This window comes from Mustela lutreola, chromosome 7 (assembly GCF_030435805.1).
Source record: "Mustela lutreola isolate mMusLut2 chromosome 7, mMusLut2.pri, whole genome shotgun sequence".
Classification (NCBI taxonomy): domain Eukaryota; kingdom Metazoa; phylum Chordata; class Mammalia; order Carnivora; family Mustelidae; genus Mustela; species Mustela lutreola.
Genome location: NC_081296.1, coordinates 113,073,900 through 113,101,459, shown reverse-complemented (window position 1 = coordinate 113,101,459; position 27,560 = coordinate 113,073,900). Strand labels below are relative to the sequence as shown.

The window sequence follows — 27,560 nt, the reverse complement described above, 5'->3', positions numbered from 1 at the left end:
CCTGCACCCCAATATTTATAACAGCAATATTCACAATAGTCAAATTATGGAAAGAGCATAGATGTCCATCAATAGATGAATGAATAAAGAAGATGTGATATGATGTGTGTGTGTGTGTGTGTGTGTGTGTCAGACACACAATGGAATATTCAGTCATCAAAAGAGATGAAATCTTGCCATTTGCAGTGATGTGGATGGAACTAGAGGTTATTGTGCTAAGTGAAAGTAAGTCAGAGAAAGACATATACCGTATGTTTTCACTCATATTTGGAATTTAAGAAATAAAACAGTTGAACATAGGACAAGGGAAGGAAAAATAAAATAAGACAAAGCAGTGAGGGAGACAAGCCGTAAGAGATTCTTAATTATAGGAAACAAACAGAGTTACAGGAGAGGAGGTGGAAGGGGTAACTGGGTGATGGGCATTAAGGAGGGCACTTGAAGTAATGAGCACTGGCTGTGGTCTGCAACTGATGAATCACTAAATTCTATCTCTGAAATGAATGATATGGTATATGTTAATTAAATTGAATTTAAATAAAATTTTATTAAAAAGAATGTAAGATTATAAGAATAAGTACTTTGGATAATTGGTCTGGTTGCCATTCCTCCATTGATTTTCCACTTCTTGCCAGATTTTCATTTAGTTAACTCAGGTAGGTTTTGGGGGGATTTTGCTACTTCTACCAAGAGTCATGATACACATGTACTCCATCCCCAATTTTCTGTTCTCCCAACCTTTCCTCCCATCCCTTCTTGTGCTAAGATGGAGGATGTAAGAAACAGGATGAGTATGAAAATAAGCAATGTATTATCATGTAATACAAGTTCTGATTCTCTTGAGGCAAAGAAAAGAGAGAACTACTAAAGAAAGTAGAGGAAATATAGGAAGGCAAGAGACATGTAGAAAAGGGAACATAAGAGCAATGTGTTCCAGAGAGTAGAAAAATATGCTTTACCTGTAAGCGGTAAGACTTACAGAGGATAGAATAGGCTCAGTACATATAGAAAACAATGTAATGACTTTTGGCTAAATCTGATGGGTAAAACATGCATCTATCTTTGCTCCCTAATGAAACTTCATAACAAATATGTGTAAAAGATTTTTTTTTAGGGAAAAATGTTATAAACTCATAGAGACTGGCGGAGAAGATATCCACAGGTAATAAACATCAACACATTTTTGGAAGGTGTGATTGGATAGAGGTATTAACAGGAAGGGGAATATGAAAAGCAAGTGCCTGCAAAAAAGCACACCATGAAAGCAAGACGTTTTATCCACAAGACCCAGCAAGTCTTGGGCATTGGAGGACCCTGATACCGTGAAGCTGAGATGAGTCATGGAGCTGAAGATTGGTTGAATATCTTTATAAAAAGCAGTGAGACTGGCAGGTCAGATGCTGTCTTCTGTGCAGCTGAGTGATATTCCTCCGAATGCTAGCAGAGAAGTTGTTGCCCCAACAGATTCTAAACTGCAGGATATCAAATATGACTGAGAGTAGAAGACAGATGCTGTAGAGAGACCCCCCCTGCCATGGGTCGGCTTGATGAAGGCTGCCAGCTGTGTGTAACTATTCTCTAATCCCTCCCCCACCCCACTCTGAAGAAGGAGGTGGTTGGATTCTTCTTGAAGGAAACCAAACCATCTCAGAGAAAAGCCCGACATAATCTAGCATTTCAGGATCCCCCAACAAAATGGCTGGTCCCTTCCTTATCACTGTACAATGAAGCCCACCCAGGAAACTGAAATTTTAGTGCCTCATGCTTAAATAGGAGTGGACAATCAAAGATCACCAGACACCTCAGGAAAAATTCCAAAATGAAATGTAGAAACTAAAGCAGACAGAATAACAGAAGTTGATGGAAACATAGATGACCCAAAGAATGTAAGAATACTTTTAAAGATAGATTCTTGGAGAATATATAGTCTCTCTGTATTATACATAATGTGTATTCATAGTCTCTACATATTATAGAAAATATACATTCTATATATTACAGAAGATATATCTTTAACTTATATTTGTACAAAAAATACTGCATTTATGAAAAAAGATGCTTAAAGAAAAAATAGAAAACAAGAAAGAGCTCTGAGAAATGAAAAAAATAACAACCAAAATTTTAAAATTCAGTAGGAGGATTCTATGAAAAGTTGAGGAAATCTCTCCAAAAACAGAAGAAGAAGGAAAAAAAAAAAAAGCTGAGGAACAGGATAAAATTTGAGTAAGAAAATTAGAAGACTATTCTGAGAGGTTGGATATCTAATTAACAAGAAGGTCAGAGAAGAGAAAATGGGAAAAATGCAAAGATCAAGTTATCCAAGAAATAATACAAAAATATTTCTTAGAATTGGAGAATATGAGTTTCCTACTTGAAAAAGCCCATCAATCTCCAGTGCAATTTCTGAAAGAAAAGATACTAAGTAACATCACTTTGGGATTGCAGGAGAAAAAAAATATCCCAAAGGCTTCTAGAGAGAAAAAGCAGACCTTACACAAAAGATTAGTAATCCAAATGGTTTTAGACTTCTTAACTGTAGTATTCTACTAAACATTAGAAGACATTGCCTTCAAAAATCTAAGAGAAAATAGTTTCCAACATTAGCTGCCCGTTGAAACTATTAGTCAACTACAAATATAAAATAGAGATTCATTCAGATATGAAAGATGTCAAAATATCTCATTTACTCTCTCGGGAAGTTAGTACGAAACTTGCTTCAACAAAGAAGGAACAAATCAAGAAAAAGAGGAGGATGTGAACTGCAGGGAACAGGAGTCCAACCCAAGGGGGCTGCAAAAGTCCCAGGTGTTCAGCTCTCCAGGAGACCTAAAGAAAAGCGGAAACAGAAGGCAGTGGGGGAGGGAAGACGAAGGGAGCTGGTAGATCACCTAAGGTGTTTGACCATGGTGGGAAGTAATATTTGGAAGATTTTAATTCTATTTTAGATTTTGATGAATTAATGTATACATGGAAAACTAAGCAAGTAAAAAAAAGTGAGGCTATTTTTATCTCCTAGAAAAACAAAAAAGTATACAGGTGAGGAGGTATAATTTTACCACACTCCTCTGTGAATAGTATTTACGTCGTCATAATCTAAAGAGTTAAAATTCATTTTAAAAATATGGCTTTAGGGGCACCTGGGTGGCTCAGTGGGTTAAGCCACTGCCTTCAGCTCGGGTCATGATCTCAGGGTCCTGGGATTGAGTCCCACATCGGGCTCTCTGCTCTGCAGAAAGCCTGCTTCCTCCTCTCTCTCTCTGCCTGCCTCTCTGCCTACTTGTGATCTTTCTCTGTCAAATAATTAAAAAAAAAAATATGGCTTTATGGCGATGTTGGAAGGGGGGAAACAAAGAGGTTGTAAGTGTGGGGGGAGACATGGGGTTGGGAGTAAGCATTTCTTTTTTTTTTTTTTAAGATTTTATTTATTAATTTGACAGAGAGAAATCACAAGTAGACAGAGAGGCAGCCAGAGAGAGAGGGAAGCAGGCTCCCTGCTGTGCAGAGATCATGACCTGAGCCGAAGGCAGTGGCTTAACCCACTGAGCCAGGCGCCCCAGGAGTAAGCATTTCTATGTTGGGAAGAAAGTAGAAAATGTCTTAAAATAGCAAATCAAGAAATAGCCATAGAAGCATTTATTAAGAAAATAGAAAGTCTAAATGAGTTTAAAAATAGTTAATTCTGTGGAGTTAAACATAAGGGTGGGTACTGTGTTGGAAAGGAACTGACTTGTTTTTTGTTATGAGCCTTATAATAGTATATGACTTTTAAAATTAAGCACATGCCTTATTTTCGTTTTTAAAAACCAAATGTGGGTATTTATTTTTTCTCTTATAGCACAAAAGCAGGAGCAGAATTTACTAAATGATTACATTTCTCAAATGTCAAAAGATTTTTCAAGATATTTTAACAACACGGTAAAGAGTCAATGCATTCATTCTTTCTTTTATTAGAATACTGATATATACAAACTGTACTTGTGTGGGTATACATATGTATACACAGAGACTCTGATGCAACTAATATGTAATCACAGGAAACTCACTGGGCGGCCCCCGTTTTCTTATTTAAAGTAGAAATTGGAAGATGCGTTCTAATGTTCTTTTCAGATATATTATTCTATTAATGTCCTGTGAAGATTAGGATTAGTGCACAGAGGTTGCAGAGGTGGGAGGGAGTGGATAAAATGAGAGCAGGTGAAGAGACATTTACTACCTTCTTAAAATGTATAATCAGTTGTCAGTGATAAATGTGTGTATAGAGTTGGCCAATTTAAAATAGAAACATTCTATTTTTTGGGATGCACTGATATCAAAAGTAACTTTTATCACGTGGGTATAGAAAAAGATAAAAGGGAAGAGTACTATAGTAAGTATATTATATAAGCAATTGTATTTTCTTAGTACAATTCTGCTAAGTGGTGATCATACAATGACTAAAGACTATGTGATTTATAACAGTATAATGACTACGAACCAAATACAAAATTCAGTAGAAAATTCTGAAAAATCCATAAAGTATTATTCTTTTCTCAAGAAATATTAAATCCTCCCTTAAAAAGCCTCAATAAGGACGCCTGGGTGGCTCAGTTGGTTGAGCAGCTGCCTTCGGCTCAGGTCATGATCCCAGCGTCCTGGGATCGAGTCCCCTATCGGGCTCCTTGCTCCGTGGGGAGCCTGCTTCTCCCTCTGACTCTGCCTTCCACTCTGTCTGCCTGTGCTCGCTCTTGCTCGCTCTCTCTCTGACAAAAAAAAAAAAAAAAAAAATCTACAAAAGCCTCAATAAATTCTACTTCCTTCTCCCCTATTTTTGTCATATAATTGTTTATATATCAAAGTATATTCATATTTTTATGAAGTTGTTTCATCAACTTGTTTTAACTTGCTTCTCAAAGTTTATGAAAAATTTCCACAAATCAGCTTTGGAGTTTTATTTATTGTTTATTCAATATATATTAATTGTATAATTAATATGTAGTGTTATATTAGTTTCAGGTGTTGAATCATTCAACAGTACTATACATTACTCAGTGCTCATCACGATAAGTGTGTATTTTAATTCTCTTCATTACCCATCCTGGCACCCACCTATCCTCTGGCAACCACAACTTTGTTCTCTGTATTTAAGAGTCTTTTTGTCTGTTTGGTTGTGTCCTTTTTTCTGTTTGTTTTGTTTCTTAAATGCCATGTCAGAGTGAAATCAGTATGGTTGTTGTCCTTCCTTGGCTGACTTATTTTACTCAGCATTATATATTCTAGGTCCGCCCATGTTATTCCAAATGGCAAAATCTCATTTTATTTTTATGGCAGAGGAATATTCCATTGTATATATGTACCGTATGTACTTTTTCTATTCATTTATCCATGGACACTTAGGTTGCTTCCATATCTTGGCTATTGTAAATAATGCTACAATAAACCAAAGGGAGGATATATCCTTTCAAATTAGCTTTTTCATATTCTTTGAGTAAATACCCAGGTAGTATGATTCCCGGATTGTAGGATATTCCTATTTTTAATTTTTTGAGGAAGCTCTGTAGTGTTTTCTGCAATGGTTATACCAATTTGCATTCTCACCAAAAGAGCCCGGGGGTTCCTTTTTCTCCACATTCTGTTGTTTTTTTAGTTTTTCATTTTAGCCATTCTGGCAGTGTGATGTGATATCTCATTGTGATTTTGCTTTGCATTTTCCTGCTGATGGGTGATGCTGAGCATATTTTCATGTGTCTATGGGCCATCTATCTGAATGTCTTCTTTAGATAAATGTCTGTTCATGTATTTTGCCCATCCTTAAATTGGATTAGTTCGTTTTTTAGTGTTGAGTTGTGTACGTTTTTTGTATTTTTGGATACTAATATGTGTATGTCAGATATGTAATTTGCAAATATCTTCTCCCCGTCATCTACCCAAGATCTACTCATCTTCTACCCATCATCTTCTTTGATCTTCTACCCACCAAAAGACACCTATGGTTGTCTTTTAGTTTTGTTGATTGTTTCCTTTGCTGTGCAGAAGTTTTTGTTTTGACATAGTCCAAATGGTTTACTTTGCTTTTGTTTCCCTTGTCTCAGGAGATGTATCTAGAAAACGTTTGCTGTGGCTGATGTTGGAGAAATTATTGTCTGTGATCTCTTCTAGAATTTTTATAGTATCAGGTCTTCCATTTAGGTCTTGAGTCCATTTTGAATTTATTTCTGTGTATGTTGTAAGAAGATGGTTTAGTTTCATTCTTTGCATGTAGATGTCTGGTTTCCCCACCACTGTCTGTTGAAGAGACTGTCTTTACTGCATATTCTTGCCTCCCTTGTTGAAGATTAATTGACCATATATTTGTGGGTTTTTTTTTCTAGGCTCTCTATTCTGTTCCATTGGTCTATATGTCTATTTTTGTGCCAGTACCATACTGCTTTCATTACTACTGCTTTGTAGAACATCTTGAAATCTGGGGGTTTAATACCTCCAGTTTTGTTCCTTTTAAGCTTGCTTTGGCTATTCAGGGTCTTTTGATGTTCCATACAAATTTTAGTATTATTTTTTCTAGTTCTATGAGAAATACTGTTGGTATTTTGATAAGGATCACATTAAATCTATAGATTACTTTGGGTAGTACAAATATTTTAACAATAATTATTCTCCCATTCTATGAGTATGGGCTATCTTTCCATTTGTTTGTGTCATATTCTATTTCTTTAATCAGTGTTTTATAGTCATAGTACAAGTCTTTCACCTCCTTGATTAAGTTTATTCCTAGGTATTTTATTATTTTTGGTGTAATTGTAAATGGGACTATTTCCTTAATTTCTCTTTCTGCTACCTCATTATTGGTGTATAGATATGTGACAGGTTTCTGTATATTGATTTTCTCTCCTGCTAACCTAATGATTCCATTTATAAGTTTTAGTAGTTTTCTGGTAGAGTCTCCAGGGTTTTTTATATAGAGTATCATGTCATCTGCAAACAGTAAAATTTTGACTTACCAATTTGGATACCTTTTATTTCTTTTGCTTGTCTAATTGCAGTGGCTCCAACTTCCAGTACTATGTTGGACAAAAAAAAAAAAACAAAAACAAACAAACAAAAAAACTTGTGAGAGTGGAGATCCTTGTCTTTTTTCTGATCTTAGGGAGAAAGCTATCAGATTTCAACACTGAGTATGATGTTTGCTGTGGAATTTTCATTATGTTGAAGTATGTTTCCTCTAAAACTACTTTGTTGAGGGCTTTTTTTTGATGTCATATTTTGTCAAATGGTTTTTCTGCATCTATTGAAATAATCATATGGTTTGTCTCTATTCTTTTGTTGACATGATGTATTATGCTGATTGATTTGCAAATATTTAACCACACTTGTATCCCAGGAATAAATTCCACTTGAATCCTGGTGAATAATTTTTTAATGTATTGTTGAATTGCTAATATTTTGGTGAGAATTTTTGCATCTATGTTCATCAGAGATATTGACCTAAATTCCCTTTTTTTGTAGTGTCTTTACATGGTTACAGGGTAATGCTGACTTCAAAGAATGAATTGGGAAGCTTTCCTTCATCTTCTGTTTTTTGGAATAGTTTGAAAAGGATAGGTATTAACTCTTCTTTAAATGTTTGGTAGAACTTACCTGTAAATTTACCTGGACTTTTGTTTGTTAGGAGTTTTTTTGGTTGCTTATTCAATTTCTTTGCTGGTAATCAGTCTGTTTAAATTTTCTATTTCTTGATATAGTTTTTGCTGGTAATCAGTCTGTTTAAATTTTCTATTTCTTGATATAGTTTTGGGGGCTTCTATGTTTCTAAGAATATTTCCATTTCTTCTATGTTGTCTAATTTGTTGGCATATAATTTTTCATGATATTCTCTATCCTTTATATTTCTGTGGTGTTGGGTGTGATTTCTACTCTTTCATTTCTGATTTTCAGTTCTCTCTCTTTTATGATGAGTCTGGCTAACAGTTGATCAGTTTTGTTAAACTTTTCAAAGAACAGTTCCCAACTTCATCCATCTGTTCTATTGTTTTTTTGTTTGTTTTTAGTTTCTATTTCATTTATTTTTGCTCTAATCTTTATTATTTCCTTCATTCTACTGACTTTGGGCTTTGTTCTTCTTTTTCTATCTCCTTTAGGTAGAAAGTTAGGTTGTTTGTTTGAGATTTTTCTATCTTCTTGGGGTAGGCCTGTATTGTTATAAACTTCCCTTTCAGAACAGCTTTTGTTGTACCCCAAAGATTTTTATTTATTTATTTATTTGTCAGAGAGAGAGCGAGCGAGAGTGAGCACAGGCAGACAGAGTGGAAGGCAGAGTCAGAGGGAGAAGCAGGCTCCCCACGGAGCAAGGAGCCCGATACGGGACTCGATCCCAGGACGCTGGGATCATGACCTGAGCCGAAGGCAGCTGCTCAACCAACTGAGCCACCCAGGCGTCCCGTACCCCAAAGATTTTAGACTATTATGTTTTCATTTTTATTTATCTCTGTGTATTTTTTTAATTTCCTCTTTGATTTTTTTATATGACCCTTCATTGTTTAGTAGTATATTACTTAAGTTCCATGAATGTGCTCTTTCCAGATTTTCCTTGTGGCTGATTTCTAGTTTTACAGCATTGTGGTTGGAAAGGATGCATGGTAAAATTTCAGGGTTTTGCATTTTCTGAAATTTGTTTTGTGGCCTAATATGTGATATGTTCTGGAGAAGGTTCATGTGCACTTGAAAAGAATATGTATCCAGTGTTTCAGGATGGAATATTCTGAATATATTTGTTAAATCTGTTGGTCCAATGTGTCCTTCAAAAATCACTGTTTCCTTGTTGATTTTATGTTTGGATGATCTATCCATCGATGTAAGTGGCATGTTAAAGTCTCCTACTACTATTGTATTACTATTGTTTACTTTCGTTTTTGTCATTGTTTGCTGTGTATTTGGGTGCTTCCATGTTGGGGGCATAAATACTTACACATATCTTCATGGTGGATTGTTATGATTATGATTCCCTTTATGATTCTATGTCTTTTGTTACAGTGTTTGTTTTAAAGTGTATTTTGTCTGATATAAATAATACTACCCTTTCTTTTCACTTCCCTTTGCATGATAAATGTTTTTCCATCCCTTTGACTGAAAAGAGTATCTTGTAGGTAGCAAGATGGGTCTTGTTTTCTTGTCCATTCCATTACCATGTCTTTTGTTTGGAGTGTTTAGTCCATTATTAGTAGGTGTATGTACTTCGTGCCATTTTTAACTTGTTTTATGGTTGTTTTTGTAGTACTTCTCTCTTTTTTTGTTTTTTGTTTTTTTCTCTTGCTTGCTTCTCTCACAGTTTGCTGGAATTTTTAGTGACATACTCAGATTCGTTTCTCTTTATTTTTTGCATATCTATTAATGTTTTTTTATTTGTAGTTTCCATTAGATTTACCTAACTTCTTATATACACAGCAGATTATATTAGGTTGATAGTCACTTAAGTTTGAACCTATGATAAAAGCACTAAAATTTTATTCTTCCTCTCACCCCCAACATTTTAGGTATGTGATATTATACTTCATACCTTTTTATTTTGTGAACCCATGCATGATTTTTTAAAAAGATTTTTATTTATTATTTGACAGAGATTACAAGTCATCAGAGAGGTAGGCAGAGAGAGGGAGAAGGAAGCAGGCTCCCCACTGAGCAGAGAGCCTGATGCGGGGCTTGATCCCAGGACCCTGGGATCATGACCTGAGCCGAAGGCAGCAGCTTAACCCACTGAGCCACCCAGGCGCCCTCCATTGAATGATTTTTATAGATATACTTTTGTGCTTCCTACTTTCTTAGTCCTGATTATGGTCTTTCCTGTCCACTCAAAGAATCCCCCTTAACATCTCTTGTAAGGCTGGCTGAATGGTCATACCTTTAATTTTTGGTTGTCTGGGAAACTCTTTTTCTCCTTCTATTCTGAATTGTAGACTTGCTGAGTAAAGTATTGTTGGATGCAGGAATTTTCCTTTTAGACTTTGAATATATCATGCCACTCCTGTCTCTCTGTGATATTTCTGCTGAAAAAAATCAGCTGATAGGCTAATGGGGTTTTCCTAGTATGTAAATTTCTTTTCTCTTGCTGCTTTAAACATTCTCTTTTTTGCTACATTTTGCCATTTTAATTACCACATGTCTTGGTGTGGATCTCTGTGGGTTGTTTTGTTGGGGGTTCTCTGTGCATCTTGGATTAGGGATGTTTTCAGCTTCCCCAGATTAGGGATGTTTTCAGCTATTTTATCTTCAAATAAATTTTCTTCCCCCTTATCTCTCCCTTCTCCTGGGATCCCTATAATGTGAATGTTATAACACTTGATGGTATCATTGAGTTCTCTTAATCTGTTTTCATTTTTATTAGTCATTTTTCCTACTCAGCTTGATTGCTTTCTATTACTTTATCCTCTGGGTCACTGATACATTTTCCTGCTTCCTCCAGTTTACTATTTATTCCCTCTAGTGTATTTTTAATTTCAGTTATTGACTCCTTCATGTCTGATTGATTCTCTTTTATGTTTCTATCTCTTTGTTGAGAGTCTCACTGAGGTCCTCTACTCTTAACTCCAGTGAGTATCTTTATGATTATTACTTTAAATTATATTACCGGGGGCACCTGAGTGGCTCAGTGGGTTAAAGCCTCTGCCTTCTGCTCAGGTCATGATCCCGTGGTCCTGGAATCAAGCCCTGCATCGGGCTCTCTGCTCAGTGGGGAGCCTACTTTCTCCTCTCTCTCTGCCTGCCTCTCTGCCTACTTGTGATCTGTCTGTCAAATAAATAAATAAAAATCTTTTAAATAAATAAATAAATAATATTGCCCAGCCTATTACTGATTTCCATTTCATTTAGATCTCTTGCTGTGATTTTGTCCTGTACTTTCATTTGGGACATATTCTTCTGTCTCCTCATTTTGACTAGCTCTGTGTCTGTTCCCATGTGGCAGGAATATCAGTTGGGTCTCCTGCTCTTGAAAGCAATGGACTTAGGAAGAAGGGATCCTGTAATGCTCTGCAGTGCAGTGTCTCTTGTGCACCAGAAATTGGTGCCTCAGGAGGATCTCGTGTGTGTATTGCGTGCTCCCTATTTCTGTGGTAGAGCCATGTTTGCCTTCAGTCCAGCTGTCTGCAGTGGCTCTCTCTGAATATCTCAGGACTTCATCCCTGTGCTGTTAGCTATGTTTGGGGTCATGTTGGGCTTGAGCTGAGTCAGGCTAGGCATTTGCCAGAGCTGTGGTAGCACTGAACTGTAAGGTGCTCTCACTGTGTTTGTCCTCTAAGAAGCTTTCATTGGTGAGTGGGACCTGAAGTCAGACCAGATGTCTGCCCCCAGCCCACTGCAGGGGTCTGAATCAGACAAATGTGTATGGTTATCTTCCCCTCTCCCTGGGACAGGCGTCACTTTGGAATGGTGCTGGCCTCGATCAGGGATGATTGCACAGTGTGAGGCTAGTGGCACTGCATTGGAGGGACTCCTGCTAAGGGTGGGTCTACAAGAGAATGTGGGTGGGTAAACATTGTTATAAAATTGTGTGCTGGTCTGCTGCAAGAGGGGACCTATGGCCTGGAGAACTGCCAAGGGCAGGTCTGTGGAAGAATACAGGGGTGGGGCACGAGGTGCCAGCAAGGTCATGGCTGCTCTGCTGTGGGAGGGGAGCTGGAGCCACTTTAGAAAACTGCCTCACCAGAATGGAGGGGGGAGGTTTGAGGAACAGTGTAAGGGCAGGGTGTGCTGTTAGTAAGCTAGGCAGGAGTGTCCAGGCTGCACTGGTTCCTGAAGGTGTCTATGTATTTAGTCTGGGGGTCTGGGAAGAGAAATGGTGCCTGCCAGCTGTTTTCTCCTGGAAGTCATCCAAAGATCCCTGCCCCTACAGTACATGCTCTGAGATTGGTAAATAAAACCTCCTTCCTGTGTACACCAGCCATTTTTCAAACTGCTGCTTCCATACTGTATATTGGTGGGGCTCTTCATTGTGATTTATCTTTAAGGGTGGGAACTACATTTTCTGTTGCTCTCCATCCATTGCAAAGTCGAAACCACTATTCCAGGTGTTGAGCCCCATTTAACTGCAAGAACTCAAAGTTAGGCCCATCTGGTTTTCAAAGCCAGTGTTGTGGGGATTCATCTTCCCAGTGCGGCTCCCCCTTGCCTGGGATGGCTGATGAGGGGTCTTTTCTTTCCCTCTCTGTGCCTGTGGTGTCTCTCTCTCCTAAGGATAAGTTTGGCTCCTGGCCATGTCTCTGCACCTCCTATCCTTTTCAATGTGGCCTCTTCTCAACAGTTAGCTGTGGAGAGTCCATTCTGCCAGTTTTCAGATTGCTTACTGGGCTATTTGCCCTGATGTGGGTGATTTCTGTGTATTTCTGTGGGACAAAGTGTGCTTAGGAGTCTCCTATTCTGCCATCTCTCATTGTGGTTTTGATTTGCATTCCCTGATCATTAGTGATGTTGAGGATTTTTTCATATGTGTGTTGGCCATCTGTATGTCGTCTTTGGAAAAATGTCTTTTCATGTCCTCTGTGCATTTTTTAACTGGATTGTTTGGGCTTTTGATGTTGAGTTGTATAAGTTCTTCATATATATTTTTGATATTAAGTGCTTATCAAATATATCATTTGCAAATATATTCTCCCATTCAGTAGGTTGCCTTTTGTTTTGTTAATGATTTCCACCACTGTGCAAAACTATTTATTTTGATGTAGTCCCAATAGTTTATTCTTGCTTTTTTCCTCTTTGTTTAAGGAAACATATCTAGGAAAATGTTTTTATTGCTGGTATCAAAGAAATTACTGCCTATGTTTTCATCTAAGAATTTTATGGTTTCCAGTCTCACATTTAGGTCTTTAGCCCATTTTGAGTTTATCTCTGTGTATAGGGTAATAAAATTGTCCAGTTTCATTCTTTTGCATGTAGATGTGAAGTTTTCCAAGCACTATTTTTATTTTTTAAGGGAGGTGCAGGGACAGAAGAAGAGGGAGAGAGAGAATCTCAAGCAGACTCCATGTCCAACATGGAGCCCAACTTCGGGCTTGATCCTGCAGCCCTGAGATCATAACCTGAGCTCTGAAATCAAGAGTCAGATGTTTAATTGACAGAGCCACCCAGACACCCCTAAAAGCACTAAGTTTTTACCAACCCCCCACATTTATGTATATTATGTCATACTTTACATTTTTTAAAAAATGTATCCTTTGGCTTATTTTTATAGATATAATTGATTTTATTCCTTTTGTGCTTTACCTCTGTATTGGTTTTATAAGTGATTAATCTACTTTTACTAAATGTTTGCATTTATGTGTGAAATTTTTTTCCTTTTATAGTTTTCTTACTCCTGATTATGGCAGTTTTCTTTTTCCCCACTTAAAGGATGCCCATTAACATTTCTTATTAAGTCTGATTTGCTGAATAGAATATTCTCAGTTGTAGGTTCTTTTTTCTTTCAGCACTTTGAATATGTTATGCCACTTTCTTCTGGCCCATAAAGTTTCTGCTGAAAAATCAGCTAATAGGTTTATAGGGTTTTCCTTGTATATATTATTTTCTTTTGTTGTTTTTAAAATTATCACTACGTTTTGTCATTTTAATTATTATGTGTGGACTGCCTTGCATAAATTTTGTTGGGTGCTCTCTCTGCTTCCTGGGCCGGAACGTCTCTTTCTTTTCTCAAATTAGGACAGTTTTCAGCTATTATTTTTTCAAATAAATTTTCTGCCTCCTCTGTCTCTTCTGAGATCCTTATAATGCTTATGTTACTACACTTGGTGACATCACTGAGTACCCTTAACCTATTCTCATTTTCTTTTTTTTTTTAAGATTTTATTTATTTATTTGAAAGAGAACACAAGTAGGCAGAGAGGCAGGCAGAGAGAGAGAGAGAGAGAGAGAGAGAAAGGGAAGCAGGCTTCCTGCGGAGCAGGGAGCCTGATGCGGGGCTCGATCCCAGGACCCTGAGATCATGACCGAAGCCGAAGGCAGCAGCCCAAACCACTGAGCCACCCAGGCGCCCCCTATTCTCATTTTCTATTATATTTTTTTCTCTTTGCTTTTCAGCTTGGTTGCTTTCCATTACATCTGTCTTCCAGATCACTGATCTGTTCTTCTGCCTCCTCTAATCTGCTATGGATTTCCTCTAATGTATTTTTCATTGCAGTTATTGAGTTCATCTCTGCCTCGGTTTTATGTTCTGTATCTCTCTATGGAATGTCTAACTGAGATCTTCCACTCATTTTTCAAGTCCAGTAAGTATCCTTATGACCATAAATTTGAGTTGCCTAACAAGCATATTGCTTATTTCTATTTCATGTAGCTCTTTTGCCGTGGTTTTATCATGTTTTTTCCTTTGGCACTTACTCCTCTGTCTCCTCATTTTGTCTAACTCTGCTTTTCCCCCCTATGTATTATAGAAGTTAGTTACATATCTTGATCTTGAAAGTAAGTAGTGGCCTTTTGAAGAGGAGGTCTGGTAGTACCCAATTATGCAATGCTCCCTGTTCATCAGAGTCAAGCATTTCAATTGGCATCTCTTTTCTGGGTTGTGTGAACCCCACTATTGTGGCTGAAACATGTTTCCCTATAGTCAGATCCATTGCAATGGTCCCCTTTGCCTGTGTTATGTGCACCAGACAGTGTTTGGTCCCTGTGCTGTTAAAGGGACAGTCTGCTGAGGGCTTGTAGTTAGGTGATGTCAGCATTCAAACCAGAAGCTTCCATCAGCCCATCTGCTGGGGCTGTAGTTGCACAGAGCCATAGGGCATTCTCCTTTCTTTGTCCCTGAGAGGCTTTGTTGGTTGGTGGAGCTTGCACTTAGATCAGATGCCTGCCCCCAGTCTGCTGGGGCTGCCATCTCACTGATCAGCAGGGCACTCTCACTGTGTTGCCAGCCATAAGGTTCAGCTGTTGGGACTGTGGGCACACTGGCATGTGTGGATGTCTTCTTCTTTCTCCAGGGCAGGAGTCACTTTGGAGGGATGCCTTTGGAGTATGGCCAGTTGGATTGGGCATCTCTGCAGGGGAATGCAGGGGCAGGGTACTAGTTAACAAGATAGGTGGAGAGCATTCATCCTGCTTCCTGCAAGTGTCTGGCCAGCAAGGTTGATGGGAAGCAGGGAGGAAGAGAAATGGCACCCATCACCACATTTGTTCTATAATGATCTCCTTAAGATCATTGCCCCTCCAACATACAATCTGAGATTAGTAAATAAATTTTCCTAACTACCCCAGGCAATTTCAAACAGCTGCTTCTATGCTGTGTCTCAGCAGGATTATTTGTTTTGTTGGCTCCTTAAAGGTGAAGACTCAGTTTCTTATTGTCCTCCAGTTCTCCAGCTTTCCCAGAGCAAAACCTATTGATTTTTGAAGCACCAGAGTTAAGCCTTGCTGATTGTAAAGACTCGTGAATTTAAGTCCCACTAGTTTTCAAAGTTAAAATATTACAGAGACTTCTCTTTCCAGTGTGGGTCCCTCATGCCTGGGGTACCTGGCATGAGGCCTGATCTTCTGGCTTCCTGTAGTATCTTTCCTCTTTGTAGTTAGTTTTCTGGGATTTGGGTTCCTAAACTTGTCTCTGCCACTCCTACACATTTCAACGTGGCCCTCTCTCTATGCAAGTCCATTCTGCTAGTCTTTGGATCACTTTCAAAGATAGTTGCACAGATATAGCTGTTATCTCAGTGTGTCCATGGTTGAGATGAGCTCAGGACCCTCTTACTCCACCATCTTCCCAGAACTGAATCAACTCTGGAGTTTTAAATATCAAGTTTTTCTAAGGGAAGGTATACATAGCCTCTGCTGATGATTCAGGAATTAATTATAACCCCTCTCTGAATGTGGTTCAGGCAATCTAAAACACCGGTGCCCTGCTTATTTAACTCTGAGATAATTGTGGGTTTTATGTTTGAGCAGGAAAAAGTGAAGCAAGAACTCAAATACTTACGAGATCAAGAAAGCCATAAGATTAAAAATCATTTTGAAACTCTAAAGAACTTAGAAAATGAAATCTATGTGCATGACTTAAAAGTAGATGCTTTGCTCCTGGAAAATGAAAAATTGAGAAAAGTAAGTTCAAGAACACTTCACTTTGCATGATGGTTTTGGTTAGTTGCCTAGACCTATAATATAGTTACATGAGAAAGGGAGACTTAAAACATTTGAAATAAAGACTAAGTACATATAAAATAGTGCACAAATCATAAGTGAAACACTAAGTGAATACACACAGGTAACCAGCACCCAGATCTAGAAACAAAGCATTAACAGTATCCAGATATCATCTATGTTCTTTCCTGCCACTAACCTCCCCACAAAGTAAAGTAACAGTATACTGGCTTCTAACACCAAAGACTAGTTTTGTCTGTTTCTGAACATCATATGTATGGAATATTACAGTATGTACTCTTGCTCAATACTGTGTTTGCAAAGTACATCTTTATTATATTGAATGCAGTTATAGTTTGTTCAGCCTTGGTTCCATACATAGTATTCAAGTGTATAACTATACTACAATTTACATACTCTTGGAGGGGGGTTACAGAATTTCTAGCTGGGGCTATTATGAATAGAGTTGTCATGAACATTCTAGTACATGTGTTTTCAGGAACATATGTACATAATTCTGTGGGGTATACCCCTCAAGTGGAATCACAGAGCCATAGAAATGTGAACAATCCACTCTTGTGCACAGTGCCATCTCCCAGAGAAATTTCAGATCACTCCTAGCAGGGTATGTGAGAACACCACTGGTTCCACATTATTGCCAAACTTTGGTTTTTTACTTTTTTTTCCTACTTGACCATCTGGAGAGTTTGTAGTGGTATCCCATTGTGGTTTTAGTTTGCATTTTCCTGATGATCAAATGAAGCATCTATTCATGTGTTGGTGGCCATTTGTATACATCTTTGTTTAGTACCTGTTCAAGTGTTTTGCCCATTTAAAAATTTAAGTTGTATGTCGGTTTTGCATTGATTGTATCATTCTTTCTTTCTTTCTTTTTTTTTTTAAGTAAACCACAGTGACCTCAAAGTATCAGTGTATCCCAAGTGTTTTGCATAATGGCTCACATGGAAAAGGGACTCAGGCCCATGTTACCCTCACAGTAACCTTTAATGTGGATAATATATATTATGTCACTTTTATAGATGAGGAAATCAAGGTTCTACATTTTTAATAACTTTTAACAGCTAGAAAAAGAAGAAGTCCCTTGGCAATAAGACTCTAAGGGAAAAATCCTTTTACCTATGGGTACTCTTTTTCATCAGGTCAATTGCAACAGTTATACACCAATATCATGTGTTTCTGGTAAAATTAAAATGGCATAAGTGGTACTAATGTACTTTGAAAAAGTAAATGTGCTCCAGAGTCTGGGTACCAGCATCACTAACCTGCACATGTATAATACATCTTCTTTCTTCTAGCCCTTGCAGCAGTCTTATAAGGCATTTTGTCTACCCATGGAAATATTCCACAAGATTATCTTCCTGTCAAGATGACATAGATAATTTATTAAAATACTTGGAATTTTTATTGCTACTTTGGTAATGGATAAGCAAATGGATGACTTTGTGAAAGACTGATTCTATAAGTTCTGTTTTCTAGTTTATTGTCCATCTACTAGGTCCTGAATAATGCTGTTTATCTTATTCACTCCCCACTCTGTTCTACTGGTTACATCCCTTCTCTCAGCAGATATTTTAAGCACCCACCGAGTCCCTAGCCTTGGGGAAGTCTCAGTGAATACAGAGATGGGTAAGACACCACCCCAAGTCCTTAGGAAGCTCATCATCTAGCTAAGGAAATGAGCAAATAAATGGATAAATTAAAATTCAGTATGTTTACACATTTGAGAGTTATGGGAAACCAGACAAGTCTACAAACTGTAATTCACATTCAAAGAGGGGGCAAGAATGTCATCTTTGATGTGGCCTGCAGAGGTTTTCATGCTGGTTTACTACAAAACTAGCCAACAAGTCACACAGACTGACACAAGATCAAGGGCCCATAAGTAGACCCTATAACATGCTTATAAACAATTCTATGTCTTCTGTGGTAGTAGATGCAATTTCTTTTTTTAAAAAAAACCCATTTTACAGCATTTCAAAAAATGAATTTATTTATTTGACACAGAGAGAGAGAGAGAGAAGGAGGGAGAGATATCACAAGTAGGCAGAGAGGCAGGCAGAGAGAAAGGGGGAACCAGGCTCCGCACTGAGCAGAGAGCCCGATGAGGGGCTCAATCCCAGGACCCTGGGACCATGACCTGAGCTGAAGGCAGAGGCTTAACCCACTGAGCCACCCAGGCGCCCCCTAGGTACAATTTCTAAGATTTTTGTTTTAATCAGTAATTTATAGTATTTGACTATTTCCCTCTTGAAACAGAATCAATGCCATTTTTATATCCAAAGTCCATGCTTTCAAAGTTCCCAGAGACTTTAGCGTTTAGTATTCCTGAGCACTGGGTGGTCAGAACAGAAAACGATGAATTTAATACCCAAACCACTACTACCACCATCACTCACCCCAGTGAAACATCCGAATGGAGTGAGCAATTCTGTGGGGTCTCCAGACTTGATAACTCCTCTCTCTGAGGTCTTATGCTGAACCCCTCCAGTCTAGAAGCATGGCTGTCTTGGTACTTTTCCTGCACACACATTTCACAACACAGAACACTTTTTTGTTTGTGGGCACATTGCATTTAGGCAGAATACCTTTTAATATCTTTTTGTGGCAAATTATGTTCAGAATGCCATGTTTTGTCAGGTGCTTAAATGCTTATTGAGAAGCCAGATCCTTTCTCTCCTTCACCAGAATATAGCCTGGACAAGGGCTCTTCTCGCCACTGTTACCTTTGTACTGAGAGCAGTCAATGGCATGAAGAATCAATAGATGTGTGCCAAATGACTGCATGGATAATTTACGGTAACTAAACTGCTTAAAGCAATCATATGTCTTTCATTTCCAGTATATTGCATATATGAAGAACAAGATAGAACAGTACAGAAAAGGAGAAGATGATCTCAAGTCCACATCAAGTGAACTGTCTTGTCAATTGACAGCTCATCAGAGTAAGTAATATATCATGGGTGATCTGAACATATAAAAAATAAGTTTTTTGTTTTATTTAAATAAATTTTACTGACTTGCATACAATAAATAAGTCCATCTACAGTTCATGAGTTTTAATAAATGTACATGCCACTGTAACCACTGCTACTTCAAGCAAGATGGAGAACATACTATCCCTGCAAAACTTCTCACATCCCTTTGTTGTTGGTTTCCCACTCTGCAGTGCCTGGAAACCATCTTCCCTTCCCTCATTCCTTCCCTCTCCCATTTCCTCTCCCCTTCCCTTTCCTTTTCTCTCCCCTTCCTTCCTTTCCTCCCTCCCTCTTTCTCTTTCCTTCATTTTTTTCTTTCCTTCTTCCTTCCCTTCCCTTTCCTTCCTCCTTATTCTTTCTGTCCCCTTTTCTCCTCTTTCCTTCTCTCTCCTTCCTTCCTCCCTTCCTTCCTTCTTTCATCTTCTTCCCTTTCTTTCTTTCCTATTTTATTTTTATTTTGAGGGATAAAAAGTGAAAGATAGCATGAGAATAGGGGGAGGAGCAGAGGGGAAGGGGGGAAGAACCTCAAGCAGACTCCACGCTGAAAATGGAGCCTGATGTGGGGCTCAATCTCACACCCTGAGATCATGACCTTAGCCAAAACCAAGAGTTGAAGCTTAACCATCTAATCTACCCAGGTGCCCCGATCTGCTTTTTTTTTTTTCTTTTTTTTTCAATTTATTTATTTTCAGAAAAACAGTATTCATTATTTTTTCACCACACCCAGTGCCTGATCTGCTTTTTGTCAATAAGGATTAGAAACAAATGGAATGATGAAATACACTTATGTACCTGGATTCTTGCACTCAGCAAATTTTTAAAAATAATTTTTAAAAATAATTTATTATGTTGTTAGTCACCATACAGTATATCATTAGTTTTTGATGTCATCTTCTAAGATTTATTGTTTACATATAAAACCCAGTGCTTCATGCAAGAAGTACCCTCCTTAATACCCATCACCCAGCCAACCTATCCCCCTAAGCCCCTCCCCTCTAAAACCCTCAGTTTGTTTCTTGAGTCCACAGTCTCTCATGGTTTGTCTCCCCCTCCAATTTCCCCCTTTCATTTTTCCCTTCATCCTCCTAATGTCCTCCATGCTAGTCCTTATGTTCCACAAATGAAACCATGATAATTGACTTTCTCTGCTTGACTTATTTCACTCAGCATATTCTCCTCCAGTTCTGTCCATGTTGATAGAAAAGTTGGGTATTCATCCTTTCTGATGGCTGGGTAATATTCCACTGTGTATATGGACCACATCTTTATCTATTTGTCTCAGCAAACATTTTTTTTTTAGATCCATTCATCTATCATTGCCTTGCTCCTTTTTATAGCTCTGTAGTTGTATTCCATTATGTAGATGTACTATATTTTGTTTATTCATTCACCATTTGAAGGACATTTGGATTGTTTCCAGTACTTGGTTACTACTTGGTTACATGTATTTTTGTGAATATTTGTTTTCATTTCTCTTGGGTAAATACTGAGGTGTGGAATTGCTAGAGTCTCATCCCACTAGCAACAGGATACTCCACTCTTCACCAACATTTAAAATTGTCAAAACACTTAACATTTAAGCCATTTTAGTAGGTATATAATGGTATTTTGTTGTGATTTTTATTTGCATTTCTCTGATGACCGATGCTATTGAGTATTTTTTCATGTGCTATTTGACCACTTGTATATCATCCTTTATGAAATGTCTTGAATCAATTATCTATTGCAGCATAACAAATTATTACAAATCACTTACTTTGCTCCTCAATTGGTCATTTGGTGGTAGAAATCACTCATGTCTTCTCTACATGACATGAGCTGGGGCGACTTGATGGCTGGGTGTAATTCAGCAGCTGGGTCTGGAGTCATCTTCAGATACATCTACTCACTCAGTGTGACTGATGTTGCTGCTGACTCACAGCCAGAATTTCCATGTAGTGGCTTGGCCTGCTGCGTTTCAAAAGATAAGATCCCAGGTACAAGGGGAGGGGACACAGATGCCACCACTAATGGGAGAGGTGTCAATGTGATGTTGTGGGAAGAGCATGTGGGAGGGAATATATTGGGGGGCCATCTCTGGAAAAGTCTGCCCCATTTTTGTCCGTATCTTTTGCTCATTACCTTGTGTTGTGTTGTTGAGTTAAAATCTTTGTGTATTCTAGAAATGAGTCCTTTTTCAGTATGAGGCTTCTCATTTTCTTTATATTGTCCTGAAAGAGCAAAAGTTCTTCCTGTGAGTAAAGTCTAGTTTATTTATTTCATCTTTTAAGGGTAGTACGTTTTGTGTTCTAAGATATTTTCACCTAAGCCAGGTTCTCCAAGATTTTCTCCTATGTTTTCTTTTGTAAGTTTTTAGTTTCAGCTCTTATGTCTAGATCTCCAATTCAAGTTCAAATTTTTATACAGTGTGAGGTAAGAGTTGAATTTCATGTTTTCTCTCATGTATATCCAATTGTTCTAGCACCATTTTGAAAAGCTTATCTTCTTAGCATTGTACTACTCCAATGACGTTTTCAAAAATCAATGTTATAAGTCTGTTTCTTATTCTGACTTTATACCAATACCACACTGTCCTGATTACTTTCATGCTCAATCTGGATGTCAGGTAGTGTAAGTTCTCCATGTTTCTGGTAATCTTTTACAATGATTTTGGCTATTATAGGTCCTTTGATTTTCTTGTAAGCTTTCAAGGACAGCTTATTTGTCTATAAGTACACGCCTGCTGGGATCTTAATTGGGTTTCTATTGAATCCATAAATCAATTTGAGGAGAACTGACATCTTAACAAAATAAAATCTTCCAATCCAAGAACATAGTATACATCTCCATTTATTTGGAACTTATTTTTCACAGCAAGATTTTACAGCTTTTAGGTGTTATATTAGTGGTCCTCAAGACCGTCCTTAGGCTCAATGATCAGCTAGGATTGACCAGGCTCAAGTTGCTACACTTCTTGTCCATTATAGTGAAGGATATGGAGTAAAACTAGCAAAGGGAAAAGGCATATGAGGCAAGTGTGGAGGAAACTAGATGCAAAATTGCAAATTGCCACCTGGTGTAGTTGCACAGATGCATTTAATTTCCCCAGTAATGGTACGTGACAGCACCTGCAAAGTGGTGCCACAAAGGGGCCCCTGGACTTCGGCATCCAAGGTACTTATTAGAGGCCGTTGGTCATGAAGATGTGCAGTGCCTGTGAAAACTCAGCTACTCAAGGTGTTCATGTGTTTCTTTTATGCTATTAGGATGGTAAATTGCACCAACTCATTTTTGAATGTTAAACCAATCTCCTGAGATAAAACCTGCTTGTTCAAAAGCTATTATTGTGGGGGCGCCTGAGTGGCTCAGTGGGTTAAAGCCTCTGCTTTCAGCTCAGGTCCTGAACCCAGGTTTCTGGGATGGAGCCCCTGCATCGGGCTCTCTGCTCAGCAGGGAGCCTGCTTTCCTTCCTCTCTCTCTGCCTGCCACTCTGCCTACTTGTGATCTCTGTCAAATAAATTAAAAAAGAAAGAAAGAAAGAAAGAAAAGCTATTATTGTATTTATATATTGCTGGGTCCAATTTGCTAATCTTTGTACAGATTTTTGTGTCTGTGTGCAAACCTGCTTTGTTTTGCTTGCACTTAGGTCTGGAAAGTACCCTCCAGCAGAAAGCCAGGTGATCGTTAAGGCTTGCCTCATTTGTCACCCCTCCTTCAAGTGTCCCATTTCTGTGCTGCCCATTCTCCAGTACCTGAAAACTGGATATTAAAACAGATATATTCAGGGTACCTCTTTGGCTTAGTCAATAGAGCATGTGACTCTTGATCTCAAGAATGTGAGTTCAAGTCCCATACCAGGCATGAAGCCTACTAAATTTAACATATTTCCTCCTTGTTTACAGTGAGTGGGCAAGTCTAATTCAGTTATTCTGTAATTTGGGAGTGGAAATTTTTAGATAAGCAATTTTTGAAAAACAAATAGCACTACTTTCATAAAAATTTTCACATTTCTGTAACCCTTGTATTTCAAAAATCTTTTATTTTAGCGGAGTATTTGGATTTGTGGGATGACTTTCATGCTACAGTTAAGGTGAGCTTTTTTTTTTGCCTCCATAAATATAATATTCCTAATAATAATCACCTACCTAATGTTTGTGTGTATGTGTGTACCTGTGTGCCTCCATAAGGTAGGGGGCCAGGATTGGGGGGATTGACAGTGTTAGTACACTCATCATATCTTAACATGAGTGCTCTGTATTGTTTAAAAAAAAAAAAAAACAAATTCACCTGAGTAAATTTTAAACATCTTATTGGCTCTGTTCAATGATTCATGAATCAGGCAACATCCCAGCTAGCAGATTAAAAGGTGCTCTGAGGAGCTATACAAGAGGCTGAAGGGAGCTGGAACCTGGTAGTTATACTAAGCACAAAAAGCAGGTTGATTATTGCAAGATTAGTTTCCTTTAGGGGGTGGCAGGGATTATTAGGCAGATGATCTAACTGGTGTTGATGAGGTGGTTCCTGATAGACTGGTGTAAGATTCCATTTCTGAGAGAGCCAAAACTGTAATTAAATCGATTCTGTTTGGTGACGTGAGGCTTTGCCTAGGTGACTCCATTTGGAGCTGTTGTCTTTTTAGCGGGGCCAAATGTCACTAAAATCTTAATCTTTTGGGACACTGTCTTCCTCCACCCCACCTCCACCTGCAAACACAAATCGCACACACACTATTTTAGGACAGATTTGTCAGGTCTGAAGTCCATCTGTCCTCCATGTTTTACCTGCCCTGCTCCTCTCACCGCTCTCCCCCCTCCAAAGGCTGCTAGGTGAAGTTTAAATCCTGGCTTTGCCACTCTCTTGAGTATTTAAAGTTTACATATGATTCTGGCTCAGACTTTAACCTTTTCCAGATGAGGCTACTGAGGTTCACAGTTTAAGTAACTTTGCCCAAGACCAAACAGTTAATGAACCTATGGGGATTTAAAGCTCAGATCTAGCCTGGTTCCAAAGTTTTTTCTCTTCAGCTGTAAGCCATGCCGATTATGCCCTGAAGTTCCATGCAGCTCTGAAGGTGAGCGGGCTTCTTATTCAGCCCCCATCCCTGCCAAGGTTAGAGGTAGTGAGCATTCCATTCAATTGTCTCATTTGCTAATCTGTTTTCTTCTGAGATCTTCTACAGAACTTTGTAAATGCGATATGGACATTTATTCTGCATGAGTAATACCAATTTTACATACATATTTTTGTCTTAGGTATGATTCACTCAATGTTTTTATTTATTTGGTTGGAATTTATATTCACACATCCCAAAATATTATTTTTTTAAAGGAACTGGTAAGCAGTGGTGATGAGATTTTGCAAGAAATAAAAAACCTAACAACGAAGCTGAAGGAAAGAGATGAAAACATTGAACATATCAGCATTTGGCTAGAAGGGAATCTTGACGAGTTGCGTGATCTTATGGAACAGGAATCAGAAACAGACCCCCATAGTAAGTAACTTCTCAAAGCTTTGGGTAACAAAGAACCTCTTGTTATTTTACTGTAGCCAGTACTATCAAAAAGGCATTTAAAAATCTAACCAAATAATGTCATTATCCCTAACAATCCTTCCCCCATTTATGTCACATTCACCTAAACATTTCTCATTTGTGGGGTCAAATGTGGCAATGCAGCAGTGTTGGAGAAATGTCCAAAAGAACTATGAGAGAACCTAACTGGGGAAGAGACTTGACCCTAGTTAAGGAATGGGGAGAGGGCTCTGAAGGACCAGAAATTGAGCTGAAAGCACAAGGAAGTTTTCTGGCTTCCTTAACTCCTTTTATTTCTGTTCCTGGAGCACTGGCACTGTGGGGCTTTGAAGGTAGGTGGGCCTAGGCTCAGATATTGGCTCTGCTTATCTCTACTCCCCAGTTTCCCTGGTTGTAAAATATGGATAGTTAACTGCAAGTTATAGAGCATCAGACCCAAATTAGGCACTCATCAGATCTCTCGAAATCTAGCACCCTCCTGTGGGAGATGATAGTCAACCGCAGCTCCTTGGATTACCTGACCATCTCTGATTTTGGATTTTCCCTGTTGAATGGCTGTGCTTTTGGATTTTCCCTGTTGAATGGCTGTGCTCAAGGATGGAACTTCTAGGGGCGCCTGAGTGGCTCAGTGGGTTAAAGCCTCTGCCTTTGGCTCAGGTCATGATCCCAGGGTCCTGGGATCGAGTCCTGCATCGGGCTCTCTGCTCCTCAAGGAGGAGAGCCTGCTTCCTCCTCTCCCTCTGCCTGCCTCTCTGCCTACTTGTGATCTTTGTCAAATAAATAAATAAAAATCTTTTAAAGGATGGAACTTCTAGAGAAGGCCTGATCTCTTCCAGCTCAACAGCTCTTGCTTGTCCTCTTCTGGACACCATCTGTCACTGCAGCTGTGCAGATCCTGGCCCTCTCCTTCCGGAATGCTGCACCAAGCTCCAGAAGCAGATGGAGCACCTTTGAGCCTGGCAAGAGAGTAAATGCTGCAGTCACTAAGCTGAATAAGACCCGGTCCCTGAACCTCGATGTGCATACACTGAGAGAACAAACAAGGAAAGAGCATATATAAGGGATTCCTTCTAGTGAGTGGCTGTGAGAGGATAATGAGAGGAACCTCCAAGCTTTTTTTTAGGTGTTGGGAATACATAGGGATGTCTTCCTGAGAGGGCAATAGATGTGCTCTGGCCGAGGACTGCGATAGCATGGCTGAGTGGGTATGTGCTGGGGATTCCGACTGACACATGTGGAGGACAGGCTTATCAGAACTTAAAATGCCAGATTTATCTTGAAAATGAAGATCGTTAACTTTTTGCCTTAACATTCCTTCTTGCAAATAAAAGGTAAACAAGCTAACTCTCAGTGTGTATTCCTAAATCAAATAGTAACTGAGTATAGATTATTTTTTAAGAAGTATTAAAAATAATTGTTTTAAAATTCTAGAAGTCCCCAAGTCTTATATAACAAGTTACAGATAAATAACTTGTGTATTAACCAAATATTTTCACTTGATATGTGCAGTACAGAAAACTTTTTTTAAGGTCAAGGGATATTTTAAAAGAAATAACAAATTTGTCTACATTGTCATCACCTTTTTACTATGGTGATGAGGACCTGAGAGTTGTATTTTGATCATTTAATTCTGGAAAAGAAACATTAAGGCAGAATCAAAATTTCAGTAAGGTAATTTTAAAAGTTTGCTGAAAAATTGTCAAAAGGTCTCTTGGAAAAATTAAGCATCTGAACTAAGAAGAGTTTTCTCTAGAAGAAGAGTTTTCTCTAAACTCTAAGAAGAGTTTACCATACTCTCAAGCATTAGAATCACCTGTAAGAGGTTTAAAAAAATCCTTCTGCTCAGCCTGTACCCTAGGCCAATTCTAAATCTCTCGGAGTGGGACCCAGGCATGTTTTAGACCTCTCTCCAGTGGGCTCCAATGGGTCGCCAAATCTTGCAAACGAACAGTTTTAGACAAATAAATAACCATGTAATTGTTAAATTTATCAGTTGACCCAAATCAAAATATTTTGACCTTTAAATTACCTATCCAGCACTGGTTAGCAAAATAATTACCATGCACTATAGCAGTGAGAGTTGTAATGCCCTATAAGGACATAAGTTAAAACTGAACAAAGCTGAGCCAGGACAAAGGTGATTTGTTTATATGTTTAATAACCACGTTTTAACAGATCATTTAGTAACATTAGCAACCACAGTTGCTATGATTTGTTCTGGTCTTGTTCTTAAAGCAAATGAAAAATGCACATACCTATTTAAGTATTCCTGAGAATCTCTGCATTTGAAGAATTATAATTACTTGCATGGTTTTTCCTCTTGCACACACATTTTTCTGCTAGAATAGGAAATCAGAAAAGATAATTGTTAAAATGGCTCCATTTTAACAATTGTCCCTCCATGTGGAGGGACAGATATGGTCCTGGTAATCAGATACATGGCTCCCTACACCTCCCTCCCCTGCCACACCACGTCCCAGATTACACAATTGTCCAGTTGAGGATTCTTTGGGAAATTTAGAATTTTAATGCACACTAATAGCCACCCAAACTTGTGTGACATACACAGAATTTTTGCATTTTATTTTTACTCTTACAGAAAAGAAGAAACAAATCCGTATCAAAAAAGTCCATCCCCCGGTGGTTGAATGTACTATGAAAAACATTAACAAAGAAAAGCTAACAAAATAACTTGAAGGCTACAATTGTTGTGAATTTAAAAGGCACAAACAAAACTATAAAACAAGTGAGTGCACTTTCTTTCATATTTTGCAATGGTCAATGGATGTCCTAAGTTTAACAAACCTGCATAATCCCCACTAAATAGAATCTGTAAATAACCTTCTAAACAATACAAATGGAGAAAATGGCCAGATTATTAGGTTAAGTGCCAAAAAAACCTTATTTTGCTCCCACATGGATCTCTTAAAGGGTTCCGAGCATAAAATCCACAGCACACCCATTAATAACTAACCACA

At 38.3% G+C, this 27,560-nt stretch overlaps 1 protein-coding gene across 1 annotated transcript in view; it reads left to right on the top strand.

Annotated features, from left to right (window-relative positions):
• The window catches only part of CCDC175 (coiled-coil domain containing 175), a 68,649-nt gene extending 41,340 nt beyond the window's left edge, over positions 1–27,309 (top strand). The window contains exons 15-20 of the mRNA XM_059182228.1: positions 3,836–3,915; positions 15,886–16,038; positions 18,938–19,040; positions 23,099–23,142; positions 24,381–24,543; positions 27,182–27,309. Coding sequence (XP_059038211.1) covers positions 3,836–3,915; positions 15,886–16,038; positions 18,938–19,040; positions 23,099–23,142; positions 24,381–24,543; positions 27,182–27,273 — 635 coding nt within the window. The 3' untranslated portion in view covers positions 27,274–27,309. The remainder of the gene's footprint in view (positions 1–3,835; positions 3,916–15,885; positions 16,039–18,937; positions 19,041–23,098; positions 23,143–24,380; positions 24,544–27,181) is intronic.
• The last annotated feature ends 251 nt before the right edge of the window (positions 27,310–27,560 follow it).